The following is a 15,026-nucleotide window of genomic DNA, read 5'->3' as shown; positions in this document are numbered from 1 at the left end:
CTACTTGGCTCAAGAAATAATGGCAGCCCTTGCCCTGCACACTAACACAAGACGTGCAAGCTGAAACCATGCAGAGCAATCTTCATAATAATTAGAAAAATTCTACCTTCTCTATGATTTGTAACATTTTTTGTCAAAAACACTAAAAATCAGTTACACAGGAAGATGAAAAAAGCAAAACATTCATTTACTACACTGTAATTTAAAACATTAGAAATTGAAAATTAAAGCATTTTATTTCTTTATCGAAAAAGCGTCAAGAGTAGTCAGTAATTTGAACAGTGCTGCCTTCTTTTCACTGTATAATTTAAAACATTAAATGAGCATCTTTGGTACTGGCATACTCCTGTCTGAGTCTGGATTAGCTTCCAATATCTTATCCCTTTTGTTTTCATTGTCCTGCAGTATCTCTGAAGAGCTCTCTGTAATACGACGTTTTCTACCAGCATCTTCCTCTGTTATGCTTTCATCCTTTTTGTCACAATCACTTTCCTCATTTACATAGTAACTTCCTCTTCCCTAACTCCTCTGGCTGCATTCACAGAGGCTCCAGAACAGTGGCAGTGTTGACACTCCTGCAGTCAGCTTGTTTTCCTAGACCTCGATTTAGGAAAGGTTCAAATTTCACTTCCAGAGTTAGCACTTCACATTTCTTTGCTGCACTTTGATCTTTGTCCGCCAATTCCCTCTTTGAATTATCCATTTTCACAAAATGTCACATGAGTTTATCTCTGAGAGACAAGGAGGCAACACAGCTATGCCCTTTGCTGTCTGTTCATGAACCAAAATAACAGGATGTGCTGGCTGTACCTTAATACACTCTGTTAATGTAACATAAAAACCAAAATGTAAGCTGTGTTGTTGGAGGATCCATGTTAATTAACCATAACAACTGAAAACTGTCCATACTGGAAGCGTGCAAAGTGAGAAATACCTTTGTTTAACAAGTAAACAAGTAATTTTAGAAATGAATGAACTAGCTCACCACTGGGTCAGATTTAACCAACAGGAGCTTATGCCCTTCCCATCTACACCTTCTAATTTATAAGATCACAAAAACAGAAGAACCACTTCCTAAAGACCCAATTCACGGTCAGGTACAATGTATTAGAGGAGAGCTCTAGATTATAATCCCAATTCTATTACTAGTAACAAAGTTACATTCTAACACAGTACCCTATAAAATAGGGTTAATGATACTTCCTCCTTCATCAGATGGTTCTGAGAGACAGGAGAAACACATTTTATTTTATTTTTTTTAGAAACACATTTTAAAAAGGACTTTGAAAAATTCAACTAGATACTGTCCTATCAAACATATACTCAGCAGACACCAGGCATTATTACACAAGATTTTCATAAATTTTCTCACAGAATTCTCATGACACAAGAAAATTCTCATGGTACAAGTACCAGTATAGTCTCCATTTTACAGGAGCACTCTGAAGCCCAGATAAGTCATGTAATGTGTCCAAGGGCATGCAGAGCCTAAGCAGAGAAGCAGGCTGTTGTTCAGTCACCCAGTCGTGTTCAGCTCTTTGCAACCCAGCACAAGGCTGCAGCACACCAGGCCTCCCTGTCCCTCACCACCTCCTGGAGTTCGCCCAAGTTCATGTGCACTGCATCGGTGATGCCGTCCAGACATCTCATTCTCTGATGCCCTCTTCTGCCCTCAATCTTTCCCAGCATCAGGGACTTTTCCAATGAGTTGTCCATTTGTATCACATTACCAAAATACTGGAGCTTCAGCTTCAGCATCAGTCCTTCCAGTGAATATTCAGGGTTGACTCCCTTAAGATTGACTGGCTTGATCTCTTTGCTGTCCAAGGGACTATCACAAGGCTTTGAACTCAAAAGGTTTATCTCCACAGGTCAACTTCTCTAAAACTTCTTCACTAACTTGTCTATTGTCCACAGAAGGTAGAAGGACATGGTCACTGAAAGGGGTAAAATACTGACTCCTAGAAACTGGACAAATCTAATTCAGTAGGACTCAGGGGAATCAAGTAGTTCTACTCTAATATTTTCAGATTTGGGGCAGAAATAATACAAACCAAACTAAAAATTGTTTGTCCCATCACATCTTTCATCAAGGTACCTCATGGTAAAGACAAGATGGTCCACAAGATGACTTCACTGGCAGCTGCTCACTTGCCTTGGGAAGGGTCAGTTTTAGTTTCCCATCAAAAAGAGGGACCTGCCTCTCATGCCCTAAATAGAAACTACTTTAAATGACATATAGTGTGATTTAAATTACAGATTATAAAAACTACTTTCTAGGGGACTTCCCTGGCAGTACAGTAGTTAAGACTCTTCACTTCCAATGCAGGGGGTATGGGTTTGATTCCTGGTTGGGGAACTAACATCCCATACATGCCATGCAGTATGGATCAAAAAAAAAAAAAATTAGTTTTTAAAAATGATTTTAAAAAAGAACCACTTTCCAAATCACACAGAAAATACCAGAAAGGACATGATAAATGCATAGATACATTTTATGAGATAGAAATCAGGTTGGCCTCAGGTAATAGAAAGTACTGATTGTAAGAGCTTCAACAACAAGCTCTCTCACAGAACAAGTCAGGAGCAGCAGATGTGGGCTAAGTGTCAAGGACACCACCCCTGCCTTTCCTGTTGCCATGCTCACCCCCCTGAGTCTGCTCACTGCCTCACTAGGCATCACTGACAAACTCCAAGCAGGAATTTGTTTCTCATTCCAGATGGGGGACTTTCACTACCTTTGTCTAGCACACTTCCTCTTATAAATTATTGGCCAGAACTTAGTCACATGCCTGCTATCAGACCAACAGCTCCTAAGGGGGATGAAATTATCATGACTTAGGTGTTTATATTAATCATTAACTATCTTGGACCCATCTCCCATGTCTGGATACTTAGGAAGAAAGAGGTGGAATGGGTTTCAGGGTAAGCATCAGTATTTAATACAATTATTGTAAAAGAGGCATATGACGAATGTGAAATGGTTCACATGACTCTCTAGAGCTGGGTCCCTGTGAGTTTAGAGAACAGTCCACCACTACACAAACAGGGGCACCAGAATACAATGAACTACTTCACTAGTTAAGTAAGTAAGAGCCAGTAAAGCTAAGTAGCTATTCAAAAGCACAATTTCTCAGCCAACAGCACGCATCAGAAGAAACTGTTTTAGCTCTCTTCAATTCTACACTTCCAAAAATTATCTAGTTGAGCAATCATATCCAACCTCAACCTCTGTACTCAGGTTCTGCTTAGGGAACAAGGGGGTGGAAAAACACATAGGTTTAGATGTGGCGATCACTCCATTTTCATTTTTTTTAAAATTAGCTGTCCTTTTTCATTTAGGCAACTCTTCCCTTCTTAGAAAAGCAGGAAGGACAGGAGATTACCTGAATAAAAAAAAATTACCCAGACAAAGTATCTTCCTCTAGTTAGGTTTTCAGTTACAGGCTTATGATGAAGGAAAATTCAACTGCTACCTCGAAAGACTCAGAGTGGGTCTGAGAGCATGAGCCATTCCTTCTAAGCTTTTACAGATAACATCCAGTCTAAAATTGGAATTAGGCTGATCCCTCTTCAAAGAACGAAGGCAAATTTACAAAGTTCTTATTTTGAAGCTCAACTGCATCCTATACACCGTTTCAAATCATCTCATCTTTTCTATCACTGTTCTTTCCACCTGAACATCTGCTTTGCCAATTAACGCTATCATTTCTGTCATTCAAATTCTATCAGTTGAAATTCAAAGTCTGTCTCAAACGTCTCGTTTCCTGCATGTCCAAGACCTGGAACCTTTCATTACAGGGCTTATTCACCGTCCAACTCCTAACCTCCTGAAGCCCTTGCACCCAGGAAAGATGCAATGCTGTATAACTGGCCCCAGAAATAGAGAGACCAAAAGAACAATAGACTAGAGTTGAAAACTGGACCCCTTCCTTCATCGTTTATCAATTTTGTTTTCCTTTCGAGCAGCGCAGGAGGAAAAGCAATAGCAAAAGAAGCAGGAAGGCACGAGAGAAGACGGTAAGGACTGTACCTCTGACCAATTTCTCTATACTCCAGAGATGCCTGACCTGCACACGTCTACATACAACAGAACAGATACAAACAAATGATGACTGCTAATTCTGGCCGCTTTCTTTCCCCTTAAACACACTCCAGAAGTCACTGCAATAACGGAAACATTTGGGAGACTGAGCCATCTGATGACAATTACAGGAATCCTGGAAGGGAAGGGAACGCTCAGGGCAGGCCAGACGGCCATGCAATTACAAACCCTCTCTCGGCCCCAGAGTCCTCTCCACACCCTCCACATGCCTGCCAGGGGGCGGTGGATGGGGAGGCTGTGACTCGGCGTTCCCAGGCTGACACACTCTCACACCGCTCCACCGAGCGCGCCGTGATTTAGGCTTGCTCAGTTTTCTCACCCTCTGCAGAAGGACACTTCCTGATTGTCATGAGTTTGGTTACCAAGGATGTGAGACTCCCAGAAACCAAGACTTCTACAGGAAAAAAGATGATTAAAACGGTAAACCACTGAAAATGCTTGCTGCTTTTGCTATTTAGTCGCTAAGTCGTGTCTGACTTTTTGTGACCCCATGGACTATAGCCCATCAGGCTCCTCAGTCCATGGGATTTCCCAGGCAAGAATACTGGAGTGCGTTGCCATTCCCATCTCCAGTGGATCTTCCCAACTCAGGGATTTAACTCACATCTCCTGCCTTAGCAGGCGGATTCTAACACTGAGCCACCAGGGAAGCCTTCTGAAAACGTTAATATGAAACTAAAACCTTTTTCCAAGTTCTGTTACTCCCTGAACTGATCCTTGTGGCATTGGAAAGTGAGGGTAATGGATGGGAGGAGAAAAGGGGTAATATTTACTGAGTACCTCCAAGAGAAAGCCACTTTTAGGAATAAGAAACCTTAAAAAGGACAGAGCACTGCTGATTTAATGAAAGCTGAAGTTCAGAGAAGCAACTTCCCCAATCCCAAAGCTCTTAAATGAAGGCAACAGGGCAAAAACCAAGGCCACCTGGCTCAAACATCCACACTCTTTCTACTAAGCTACACTACCCGAGAAATAGCAAGCACATCAAACGCAGTCAAACTAGCATGACGCAAGCTGGCATTAATCATGGCCTGGCGTGCATGCTAAGTAGCTTCGGTAAAGTCCAACTCTTTTGCGACCTCATGGACTGCAGCCCACCAGGCTCCTCTGTCCATGAGATCCTGGAGGCAAGAATATTGGAGTGGGTGGCCATGTTCTCCTCTAAACTGATTCTCCTCTAAACTGACAATTCCTTTCCTCTTAAAATAATTTATACAAAGTTTAAGAAATGAGCTTCAAAGACTTCCCTGATGGTCCACTGGCTAAGACTGCACGATCTCAATGCAGAGGGCCTAAAGTTCCATCCCTGCTCAGGGAACTAGATTCCGCATGCCACAACTAAGACTCAGTGAAGCCAAATAAATAATTTTTTTTTTAAAGAAGTGAATTTCAGGTAAATTCAAAGAAAGTTTACAATTTTATTTGTAAAGGTTTTAAAAGCATATTTGCTATTAATCTACCCAGAGAACAAATAACACTATTATTTACTCATTTATATATCACCTTCCAGTATTTGTTGTTAATATATCTACCTTTTTACATGCCAGTTGGGGTCATAATATTTATAGTTTTATATCTATTTCTTTTCAACTAACATATTGTAAGTATACTCCTGTGTCATAAAATGAATTACTCAAAAGTCGGATCTTTTAAATAATTACATCAGAATAGACTTCATAACTAAAGTCTTCCAACTTAAAGCCCTGTGCTGACAGGATTAGGAAATTTAAATACTTGAAATATTACATATTCTATGTAGATGGCTAAGGAAACAAGGAGACTGCTGAAAAATGAATCATGATTCCAGGGAATCCCTGTTGGTTCAAGAGCATGTACTTTCACAGAATCACATGTGCCCAATCTTTGTATGTTGGAAATATAATCAAACCATGCTGTTGCTGTTTAGTCACTAAGTTGTGTGCGAGTCTTTGCAACCCCATGGACTGTGGCCCACCAGGCCCTTCTATCCATGGGATTTCCCAGGCAAGAATACTGGAGTGGGTTGCCATTTTCTTCGCCAATCAATCCATGTTGCTGCTGCTAAGTTGCTTCAGTCGAGTCTGACTCTGTGCGACCCCATAGACAGCAGCCCACCAGGCTCCTCTGTCCACAGGATTCTCTAGGCAAGAATCCTGGAGTGGGTTGCCATTTCCTTCTCCTAATCAATCCATAAATAGACACAAATGTACAAAATTCAAAATTAGGATTCCAAATTACCATTCGGCTATATTCTACCAATGCTTTTCATGAGTTTTTTTTTTTCCATTTGTTTTGGCAGTGCCCCACACCTTGTGCGGAGAAGGCAACGGCACCCCACTCCGGTACTCTTGCCTGGAGAATCCCATGGACGGAGGAGCCTGGTAGGCTGCAGCCCATGGGGTCGCTAAGAGTCGGACACGACTGAGTGACCTCACTTTCACTGTTCACTTTCATGCATTGGAGAAGGAAATGGCAACCCACTCCAGTGTTCTTACCTGGAGAATCCCAGGGATGGAGGAGCCTGGTGGGCTGCCGTCTGTGGGGTCGCACAGAGTCGGACACAACTGACGCGACTTAGCAGCACACCCTGTGGGATCTTAGTTCCCTGACCAAGGATTGAATCCAGACCCTCAACAGTCAAAGCACAGGGTCCTAATCACTGTACTGCCAGGGAATTTCCTCGTAAGTCTTTATGGAAATCAAAAGTGTAAAAGCTTGGTGGAATTTTCTTTAAATAGAGCCGTAAGTTGAGCACTTGCTTCAGTGTATTAGCAAAAGATGAACTTCTCCAGCATGGCACATACCAAAGAACTGCTTGACACTCTTGCACAATGTGGTGGTGGTAATGACAGCAATAATGAAAAGTAAAAATGGCAGTAGCAATGATGGTGGCTTTCACTTGTTAAGTCTTTCCCTTTGTAAGTTGCTGTTCTTCACACTCCAAACAGACATGTTTAATTTCACTCTCTCTAAATCCCATAAGGTAGCTACTCTTTTATCCACTAAACTTGAAGTCAGAAAACTTGAGTTTAAGTCCATTCATAGTCCTATTGTGTTAGTAAGTTTCATGTCTCTAGTTATACAATTTCTTCACTACATAATAGACACTTCGGGTCTGAGAGTATTGTAGAATGAATAAATTCTCAAGTATTACAGATTTGACAATCACCTGAAAATATAAATATACACATGCCCCTCCCAATCCATAGCAAACTCATGTCACTAAATGGCATATAGCTTTACAATGATTTATAGCACCGCATGCTAGAAAATTATTAACATTCAACATGTTAGCTGTGACATACTCCTTTTCCTATTTGGAAACAGTCTGTTGATCCATGTCCAGTTCTAACTGTTGTTTCCTGACCTGCATACAGATTTCTCAAGAGGTAGGTCAGGTGGTCTGGTATTCTCATCTCCTTCAGAAGTTCCCACAGTTTATTGTGATCCGCACAGTCAAAGGCTTTGGCACAAGTCAATAAAGCAGAAATAGATGTTTTTCTGAAACTCTCTTGCTTTTTCGAGGATCCAGCACATGTTGGCAATCTGATCTCTGGTTCCTCTGCCTTTTCTAAAACCAGCTTGAATATCTGGAAGCTCACAGTTCACGTATTACTGAAGCCTGGCTTGGAGAATTTTGAGCATTACTTTACTAGCGTGTGAGAAGAGTGCAATTGTGCGGTAGTTAGAGCATTCTTTGGCATTGCCTATCTTTGGGATTGGAATAAAAACTGACCTTTTCCAGTCCTGTGGCCACTGCTGAGTTTTCCAGATTTGCTGGTGTATTGAGTGAAGCACTTTCACAGCATCATCTTTTAGGATTTGAAATAGCACAACTGGAATTCCATCACCTCCACTAGCTTTGTTCGTTGTGATGCTTCATAAGGCCCATCTGACTTCACATTCCAGGATGTCTGGCTCTAGTTGAGTGATCACACCATTGTGACTATCTGGTTTGTGAAGATCTTTATTGTACAGTTCTTCAGAGTATTCTTGCCACCTCTTCTTAATGTCTTCTGCTTCTGTTAGGTCCCTAACATTTCTGTCCTTTATTGAGCCCATCTTTTCATGAAATGTTCCCTTGGTATCTCGAATTTTCTTGAAGAGATCTCTAGTCTTTCCCATTCTATTATTTTCCTCTATTTCTTTGCATTGACCACTAGGGAAGCCTTCCTTATCTCTCCTTGCTATTTTTTGGAACTTTGCATTCAAATGGGTATATCTTTCCTTCTCTCCTTTGCTTTTCACTTTTCTTCTTTCCACAGCTATTTGTAAGGCCTCCTCAGGCAGCCATTTTCCTTTTTTGCATTTCTTTTTCTTGGGGATGGTCTTGATTCCTGTCTCCTGTCCAGTGTCACAAACCTCCGTCCATAGTTCATCAGACACTTGGACTATCAGATCTAGTCCAAATAGGAAAAGGAGTACATCAAGGCTGTATATTGTTACCCTGCTTATTTAACTTATATGCAGAGTACATCATGAGAAATGCTGGGCTGGAGGGAGAACAAGCGGGAATCAAGATTGCTTGGAGAAATATCAATAACCTCAGATATGCAGGTGACACCACCCTTATGACAGAAAGAGTCTCTTGATGAAAGTGAAAGAGGACAGTGAAAAAGTTGGTTTAAAGCTCAACATTCAGAAAACTAAGAGCATGGCAACCAGTCCCATCACTTCATGGCAAATAGATGGGGAGACAGTGGAAACAGTGGCTGACTTTATTTTTCTGGGCTCCAAAATCACTGCAGATGGTGACTGCAGCCATGAAATTAAAAGACACTTACTCCTTAGAAGGAAAGTTATGACCAACCAAGACAGCATATTAAAAAAAAGAGACATTACTTTGTCCACAAAAGTCCATCTAGTCAAAGCTATGGTTTTTTCAGTAGTCATGTACGGATGGGAGAGTTGGACTATAAACAAAGCTAAGCGCCGAAGAATTGATGCTTTTGAACTGTGGTGTTGGAGAAGACTCTTGAGAGTCCCTTGGACTGTGAGGAGATCCAACCAGTCCATCCTAAAGCAGATCAGTCCTGGGTGTTCATTGGAAGGGCTGATGTTGAAGCTGAAACTCCAATATTTCAGCCACCTAATGTGAAGAGCTGACTCACTGAAAAGACCCTGATGCTGGGGAAGATTGAGGGAGGGAGGAGAAGGGGATGATAGAGGATGTGATGGTTGGATGGCATCACCAACTCAATGAACATGGGTTTGAGTAGACTCTGGGAGTTGGTGATGGACAGGGAAACCTGGCATGCTGTGGTTCATGGGGGTGCAAAGAGTTGGATACGACTGAGCAACTGAACTGAACATGTTAGCCTTAAAATAAAACCTCCTTGGCCCCCCAAAGCACATATTTGATAAGTGTCACAGAAATCCAAGAGCTAAAGCTTGCCAATTGGAGAAACGTGAACCCCCAAATAAACTGAATCTATCAACATCTGGCATCTAATTGAAAACTCTTGAAGAACCAGGGCTTCTTGCTACCGGAAAGCTGGCTAATCTAAACAGTTATATGTCTCTACCAAGAGCTGTCCAAGACAACCAAAGCAAAAGGGTCTGAGTTACAACCTGAGTCTGCCAGGGTGGGGCATGTAAATCCATGTGAATTCCCAGGAAGGGAAGAAGGGCTATCTCACGAAAGAGAAGACTGCCTCCAGAAGGAAAGTGGGGGATAACCATGCAGAAGAAGAGAAGAGGTCCAGATCTGGATTTTCATCTGGCTGTGCTTCTGTGCAACAGTTAGAACTGGACATGGAACAACAGACTGGTTCCAAAGAGGAAAAGGAGTACATCAAGGCTGTATATTGTCACTCTACTTATTTAACTTATATGCAGAGTACAACGTGAGAAACCCTGGGCTGGAAGAAGCACAAGCTGGAATCAAGATTGCCAGGAGAAATATCAATAACCTCAGATATGCAGATGAGACCACACTTATGGCAGAAAGCAAAGAAGAACTAAAGAGCCTCTTAATAAAAGTAAAAGAGTAGAGTGAAAAAGTTGGCTTAAAGCTCAACATTCAGAAAACTAAGAGCATGGCATCCGGCCCCATCACTTCATGGCAAATAGATGGGGAAACAGTGGAAACAGTGGCAGATTTTATATTTTAGGGCTCCAAAATCACTGCAGATGGTGACTACAGCCATGAAATTAAAAGACACTTGCCCTTTGGAAGAAAAGCTATGACCAACCTAGACAGCATATTAAAAAGCAAAGACATTACTTTGCCAACAAAGGTCCATCTAGTCAAAGCTATGGTTTTTCCAGTAGTCATGTATGGATGTGAGAGTTGGACTATAAAGAAAGCTGAACGCCGAAGAATTGATGCTTTTGAACTGTGGTGTTGGAGAAGACTCTTGAGAGTCCCTTGGACAGGAAGGAGATCCAACCAGTCCATCCTAAAGGAAATCAGTCCTGAATATTCATTGGAAGGACTGATGTTGAAGCTGAAACTCTAATCCTTTGGCCACCTGATGCAAAGAACTGACTCATTTGAAAAGATCCTGATGCTGGGAAAGATCAAAGGCAGGACAAGGGGACGAGAGAGGATGAGATGACTGGATGGCATCACTGACTCAATGGACGTGAGTCTGAGTAAACTCCAGGTGTTGGTGATGGACAGGGAGGCCTGGAGTGCTGCAGTCCATGGTGTCGCAAATAGTCGGACACGACTGAGCGACTGAACTGAACTGAACTGCACTTCTTCTTTGTATTAAGTTAATGTTTTAGCTCAGTGAAAGTAATTACCACCCAGGTTCTGCAATCCATCCAAACTCACCCTGAGCATTCCTTCTCATTTCTCTGGTCTCTCTGGTCTCCAGGACCCAAGAATCCCTTTTGTTGAGGCAAAGGTTGGTTGTTACTAGTTTCTCTCTTTCAATTCTAAATTTCTGCCAAGTAATTAGAAAAAGAAAATGAATAACTATTTTTGAGGTTTTTTTAATGGAAGCTGTGGGGGTTAGAGTCACCACAGCCCCTCACAAAAATAAAATTAAAATCATACATCTTTGACCTCTCCTTTTTCAAGGAGAATGGATAAAGGCAGTTTGGCTCTGGGCTGTGAAGTCAAGGATTTGATCCAAATCACCTCTACTGAAATTTAGGTAGTTTGCCAAAAGTAGCTTAGTCAATAAAAGAAACATACATGGATTTACAAAATATTTTCATAAATCCCCACAATTATCATAATGGATGGTGTCATTAGGATGCCAGTTTTACAGATGAGGAAAACAAAGTTCAGAGGGTGAAAGTACTAGCCCCAAGATCACACTTAAAAAGTAACACAGCATTTGGGAAGGAGGTTTAAGAGAGAGTAGAGATATGTATACCTATAGTTGACTCATGTTAATGTACAGCAGAAACCATCAAAATGTTGTAAAGTAATTATCCTCCAATTAAAAATAAACCTAAATTTTAAAAAAAGTAACAAAGCATTTTTTTGAATACAAGTCTTTTACATAATTGTTCCAAGTAACTGTAACATGTTATGGTTCAAAGAAATTCATCCAACTCGAAGTAACATTCAAAACTACACTATGAATTACCAGCAAATCTGAAATGCATCTATCCAGCAGTAGGTACTCATTTTATGCTATTTTATATTCTCCACTAAACTATATCGACATGATAAGAGAAAATTCTGAAATTATCCCAATTCTCCCCACCATCCTGTCCCATGAACTCACTTTCATTGCACAAACAGACTGAATGGGAATTACAAAAAACTATGGCTATGCCCCCAGAACATACACACGGGAGGCAGAAACCAAAGAAGTATGTGACAGTAACAGCAACAATGGTGAGCCCTTTCTACCATTTAAGTTGTAAACACAGCTACTTCCTTTGGTCACCAACAAACCCCTTGAGAAGGTGGTCCATGCCTGTATGTACCAATTCAAATGGCAGGTAGCTCTGAAAGCTATACCATCATCAACAGGGCCGTGTTTTTTTATCATCTAGAACCAAGGTTCCTGTATCTGCAATTAAAAGGGCAATGTTTGACTCCTGAAATATAACAAATTCAGCTAAAATATGTATACATACCATATACATATATGCTATATACATATCATATGCAAAATACATACTTTTTTCCTCCCTTCTGATTCTATAAACAATATACCCGCAGCTACAGAAAATCTCAAAAGTGTAGAAAGCATAAAGAAGCAAACATTAGTTACAATTCCAGCAACCAGAGGCACAACTAATGACATTTCCTTCTAAGTTTTTTCTCAATTTCTGACAGTTAGACTATTTGAAATACCCTTTTCTACAGAAAAAGTAACTAATTCTTTGGGGCAGAAACAAGAAAGGAACTGGAGCCTAGAAAAGTTAATCCCACTGTATTTATAAACAAATTCAAACTTCCTGAGCAAAATCTCAATTGACAGCTATAGCAAAAATACTTAAAATCCTTTGGAAAAGCTCAGTAAAGTCACAATCAAACTCTTCTCAACGTTAGATCCAGAAGAAACAATAATCTATAATGATCACAGAGGTTCTCTTGTGAGAATCTGTTCTGTTTTGAAGAACTTTATTTCCCCAAATCCTATTTTTGCATTCAAACTATTAACCCTAGTATCCTGATGGACTTCAGAACCACAAAATAAAGCAGCATGGTACACTGAATTTCTTAAGCTTAAGGAGTTTGAGAAAACAGCAGAAGAAGGTTACTCTGACCTTGCCCTCATCCTTCTTCCCTGGGACAGGCCAAAAAACCCTCATGATGCCAGGTGCCCTCCCTATGCCCAGAGGAAAGGAGCATCTTATCTGGGAACACAAAGGGATGCAGGAAAGAATCCTCACAAACAAGCCTTGCTGGGTTTTTCCCCAGTTCACTACAATGACCCCCTCCTTACTCTATCCATATCCACAACGGCACGCTCTTCAAAAATCTAGCATGAAATACTCAAGTCTGTTTCTGTGGGTCTTCATTTCCTTATGAAAGTTCCCATGTCCCATTGAATTTATATTAAACGTATCTGTAGGCTTTTCTCCTGTTTAAAAATAATTTGTTAATCTCCTGTTAATCTGTCTTTGTCAGTTTAATTTCAGACCCATCCAGGGACCCTTGAAGGGTGGAAGAAAACATTCCTTCCCTACAATCACCATTACCAGTAACAAAAAAGAGTTCAGATCACCCACAGAAGAAACTATGCAGAAGGGGACAAAAGGCTCCCGTTTTTCCCTAAAACTCTGCTTCTAGAGGATACTGAGAACATATCATCTAGTACAGTGTGTGTGCACACACGCACGTGTGCTCACCTTTCTGGCACATGCATATGACAAGGAGCACAGCTTCTGTCCTCTAACTGGAAATGGATAGCTCACAAGTAAAGCCCATCGTGTCCTAACACAGTTGACAGCAATCTGCTTTTTGCATGGAAAAATACTTAAATGGAACCTACAAAGGTTCATCTTGCTAAGAGCCTTTGGAACATTGCAGCAATTTCATTGATCATGTATTTCTAAGATACCTACTTAAGAGGGGCTCAGATAGAAAAAATACTTTTGTACCAGTTACCACTAGGTAAACATGAGTTTTAAATAATCTTTGGTACAGCAGACCTGGAATTTTATTTCCCATAGCCTAGTGATTGTAAATGCCCTGTGACCCTCTTAAGCACTGCCAACATCAACATCTGGTACCTGGCACAAAGAAAATAGATTCTAAAAGGTTTTCTTTAAAAATCCTTTCATTTTCATCATGTGCTTTAAATATGTTTCTAAGATAGTTCTCTTTCTCCTCTTTCTGACACAGAAAAAAAAAGATTCTTTTCTCTCAGGCACCTGGGTTATGTTTTAGGAGCAGAAGAGGAAAATAACTGCCAAAAATCAAGTTGTGGGTAATGTCGTCTCACTCTCTCCCCAAAGAAATTACAATCAATATAATAGTCCTAAGACATGACTCAATGAAAGAAAATTACAAAATAATTATAAGTCTCTCCCAATAAACATATACCACTGGTAAAAATGACTTTAAAACCCATGGCATTCTACAAATTCTATTTTTCTCTGACTTTTACCCTTCCTCCTGTACTTTCTTAAAAGGCTTCTTATGACCTTCAGTTCCTCCAAAAATGTTAGTAATAACAATGGTCACCCCAATGATTATCAAAATATTCATTACTTTTAAATGCTATAGTTGAACAAACAAATTTATTGGAAAATTTCAAAAGAATTCCAGCCCATTTATGACCCAAGTTCTAACCTAGGAAATTTCACATGACTTTAAAAAAGTAAATATGGTGACAAAGATAAACTGACCATACTTAGGAAGTTGATGAGAAAACAATGAGAAGAAAAAGCAACAATGTTTTATTCCAAGACACCCTCTTTAAAACAGAAATCCAGAAAAATAATTACTACTACCTCCCAATTATAAGTTAGTCAAAACAAAGGAATAATCCTTAATTGTATAGCCTCAGGACAGCTGCTGAAGACTTATTTCCATATAAACTTCTCCTACTCTTTAGCTCTGGCTCAAGTCTGTAGTTATCATTACATAAGTAAAACAGACCATAAAAGTCCCCCCCACCCCACCGCCGTTTCAAGATCATCAACTCCTACTACAGGAGACATGCAATGGCAGTCCACAGTTAATGCATCAATTTTTTTCACAAGCACTCATGTTACGCCACATGCCTGCTTAGTATCTGAAATAAAATGACTGTCTTCTGCATTAGAGAAATTTTCCCAAAGAAAAAAAAAAACACAGCTATCATTCATTTCTTAGCCAAACATACTCAAGGAAACTCGGCATCAGGGCCGGTTAGAGTGCAAATATATTAGCTGCGACTTCTACAAGTGCTTGTCATGTTGAATAGCAAGGAGAAGAGAGATAGTAATTATTGCCGAGAAACCATTAGAGGGCTCCTTAGTAAAACAAGCTACCCGAACAAACTAATGGACCAACAGTCCACTGCACTGTCTTTTCCTA

The 15,026-nt window shown here is 40.4% G+C and overlaps 1 protein-coding gene across 9 annotated transcripts in view; it reads right to left on the bottom strand.

The window, feature by feature from the left end:
* BNC2 (basonuclin zinc finger protein 2) overlaps positions 1 to 15,026 on the bottom strand; it is a 460,748-nt gene that overhangs the window by 374,729 nt on the left and 70,993 nt on the right. For 8 of the 9 annotated variants that reach the window (XM_065907672.1, XM_065907675.1, XM_065907682.1 and 5 more), the window contains exon 2: positions 10,866 to 10,977. The exons of the other annotated variant lie outside the window; for it this stretch is intronic. In XM_065907672.1, the coding sequence (XP_065763744.1) occupies positions 10,866 to 10,874 (9 nt within the window). In that variant the 5' untranslated portion in view covers positions 10,875 to 10,977. The remainder of the gene's footprint in view (positions 1 to 10,865; positions 10,978 to 15,026) is intronic. 9 annotated transcript variants of the gene reach the window in all.

The sequence above is a fragment of the Muntiacus reevesi genome, chromosome 17, assembly GCF_963930625.1.
Source record: "Muntiacus reevesi chromosome 17, mMunRee1.1, whole genome shotgun sequence".
Classification (NCBI taxonomy): domain Eukaryota; kingdom Metazoa; phylum Chordata; class Mammalia; order Artiodactyla; family Cervidae; genus Muntiacus; species Muntiacus reevesi.
This window is presented reverse-complemented; position numbering and strand designations above follow the sequence as displayed.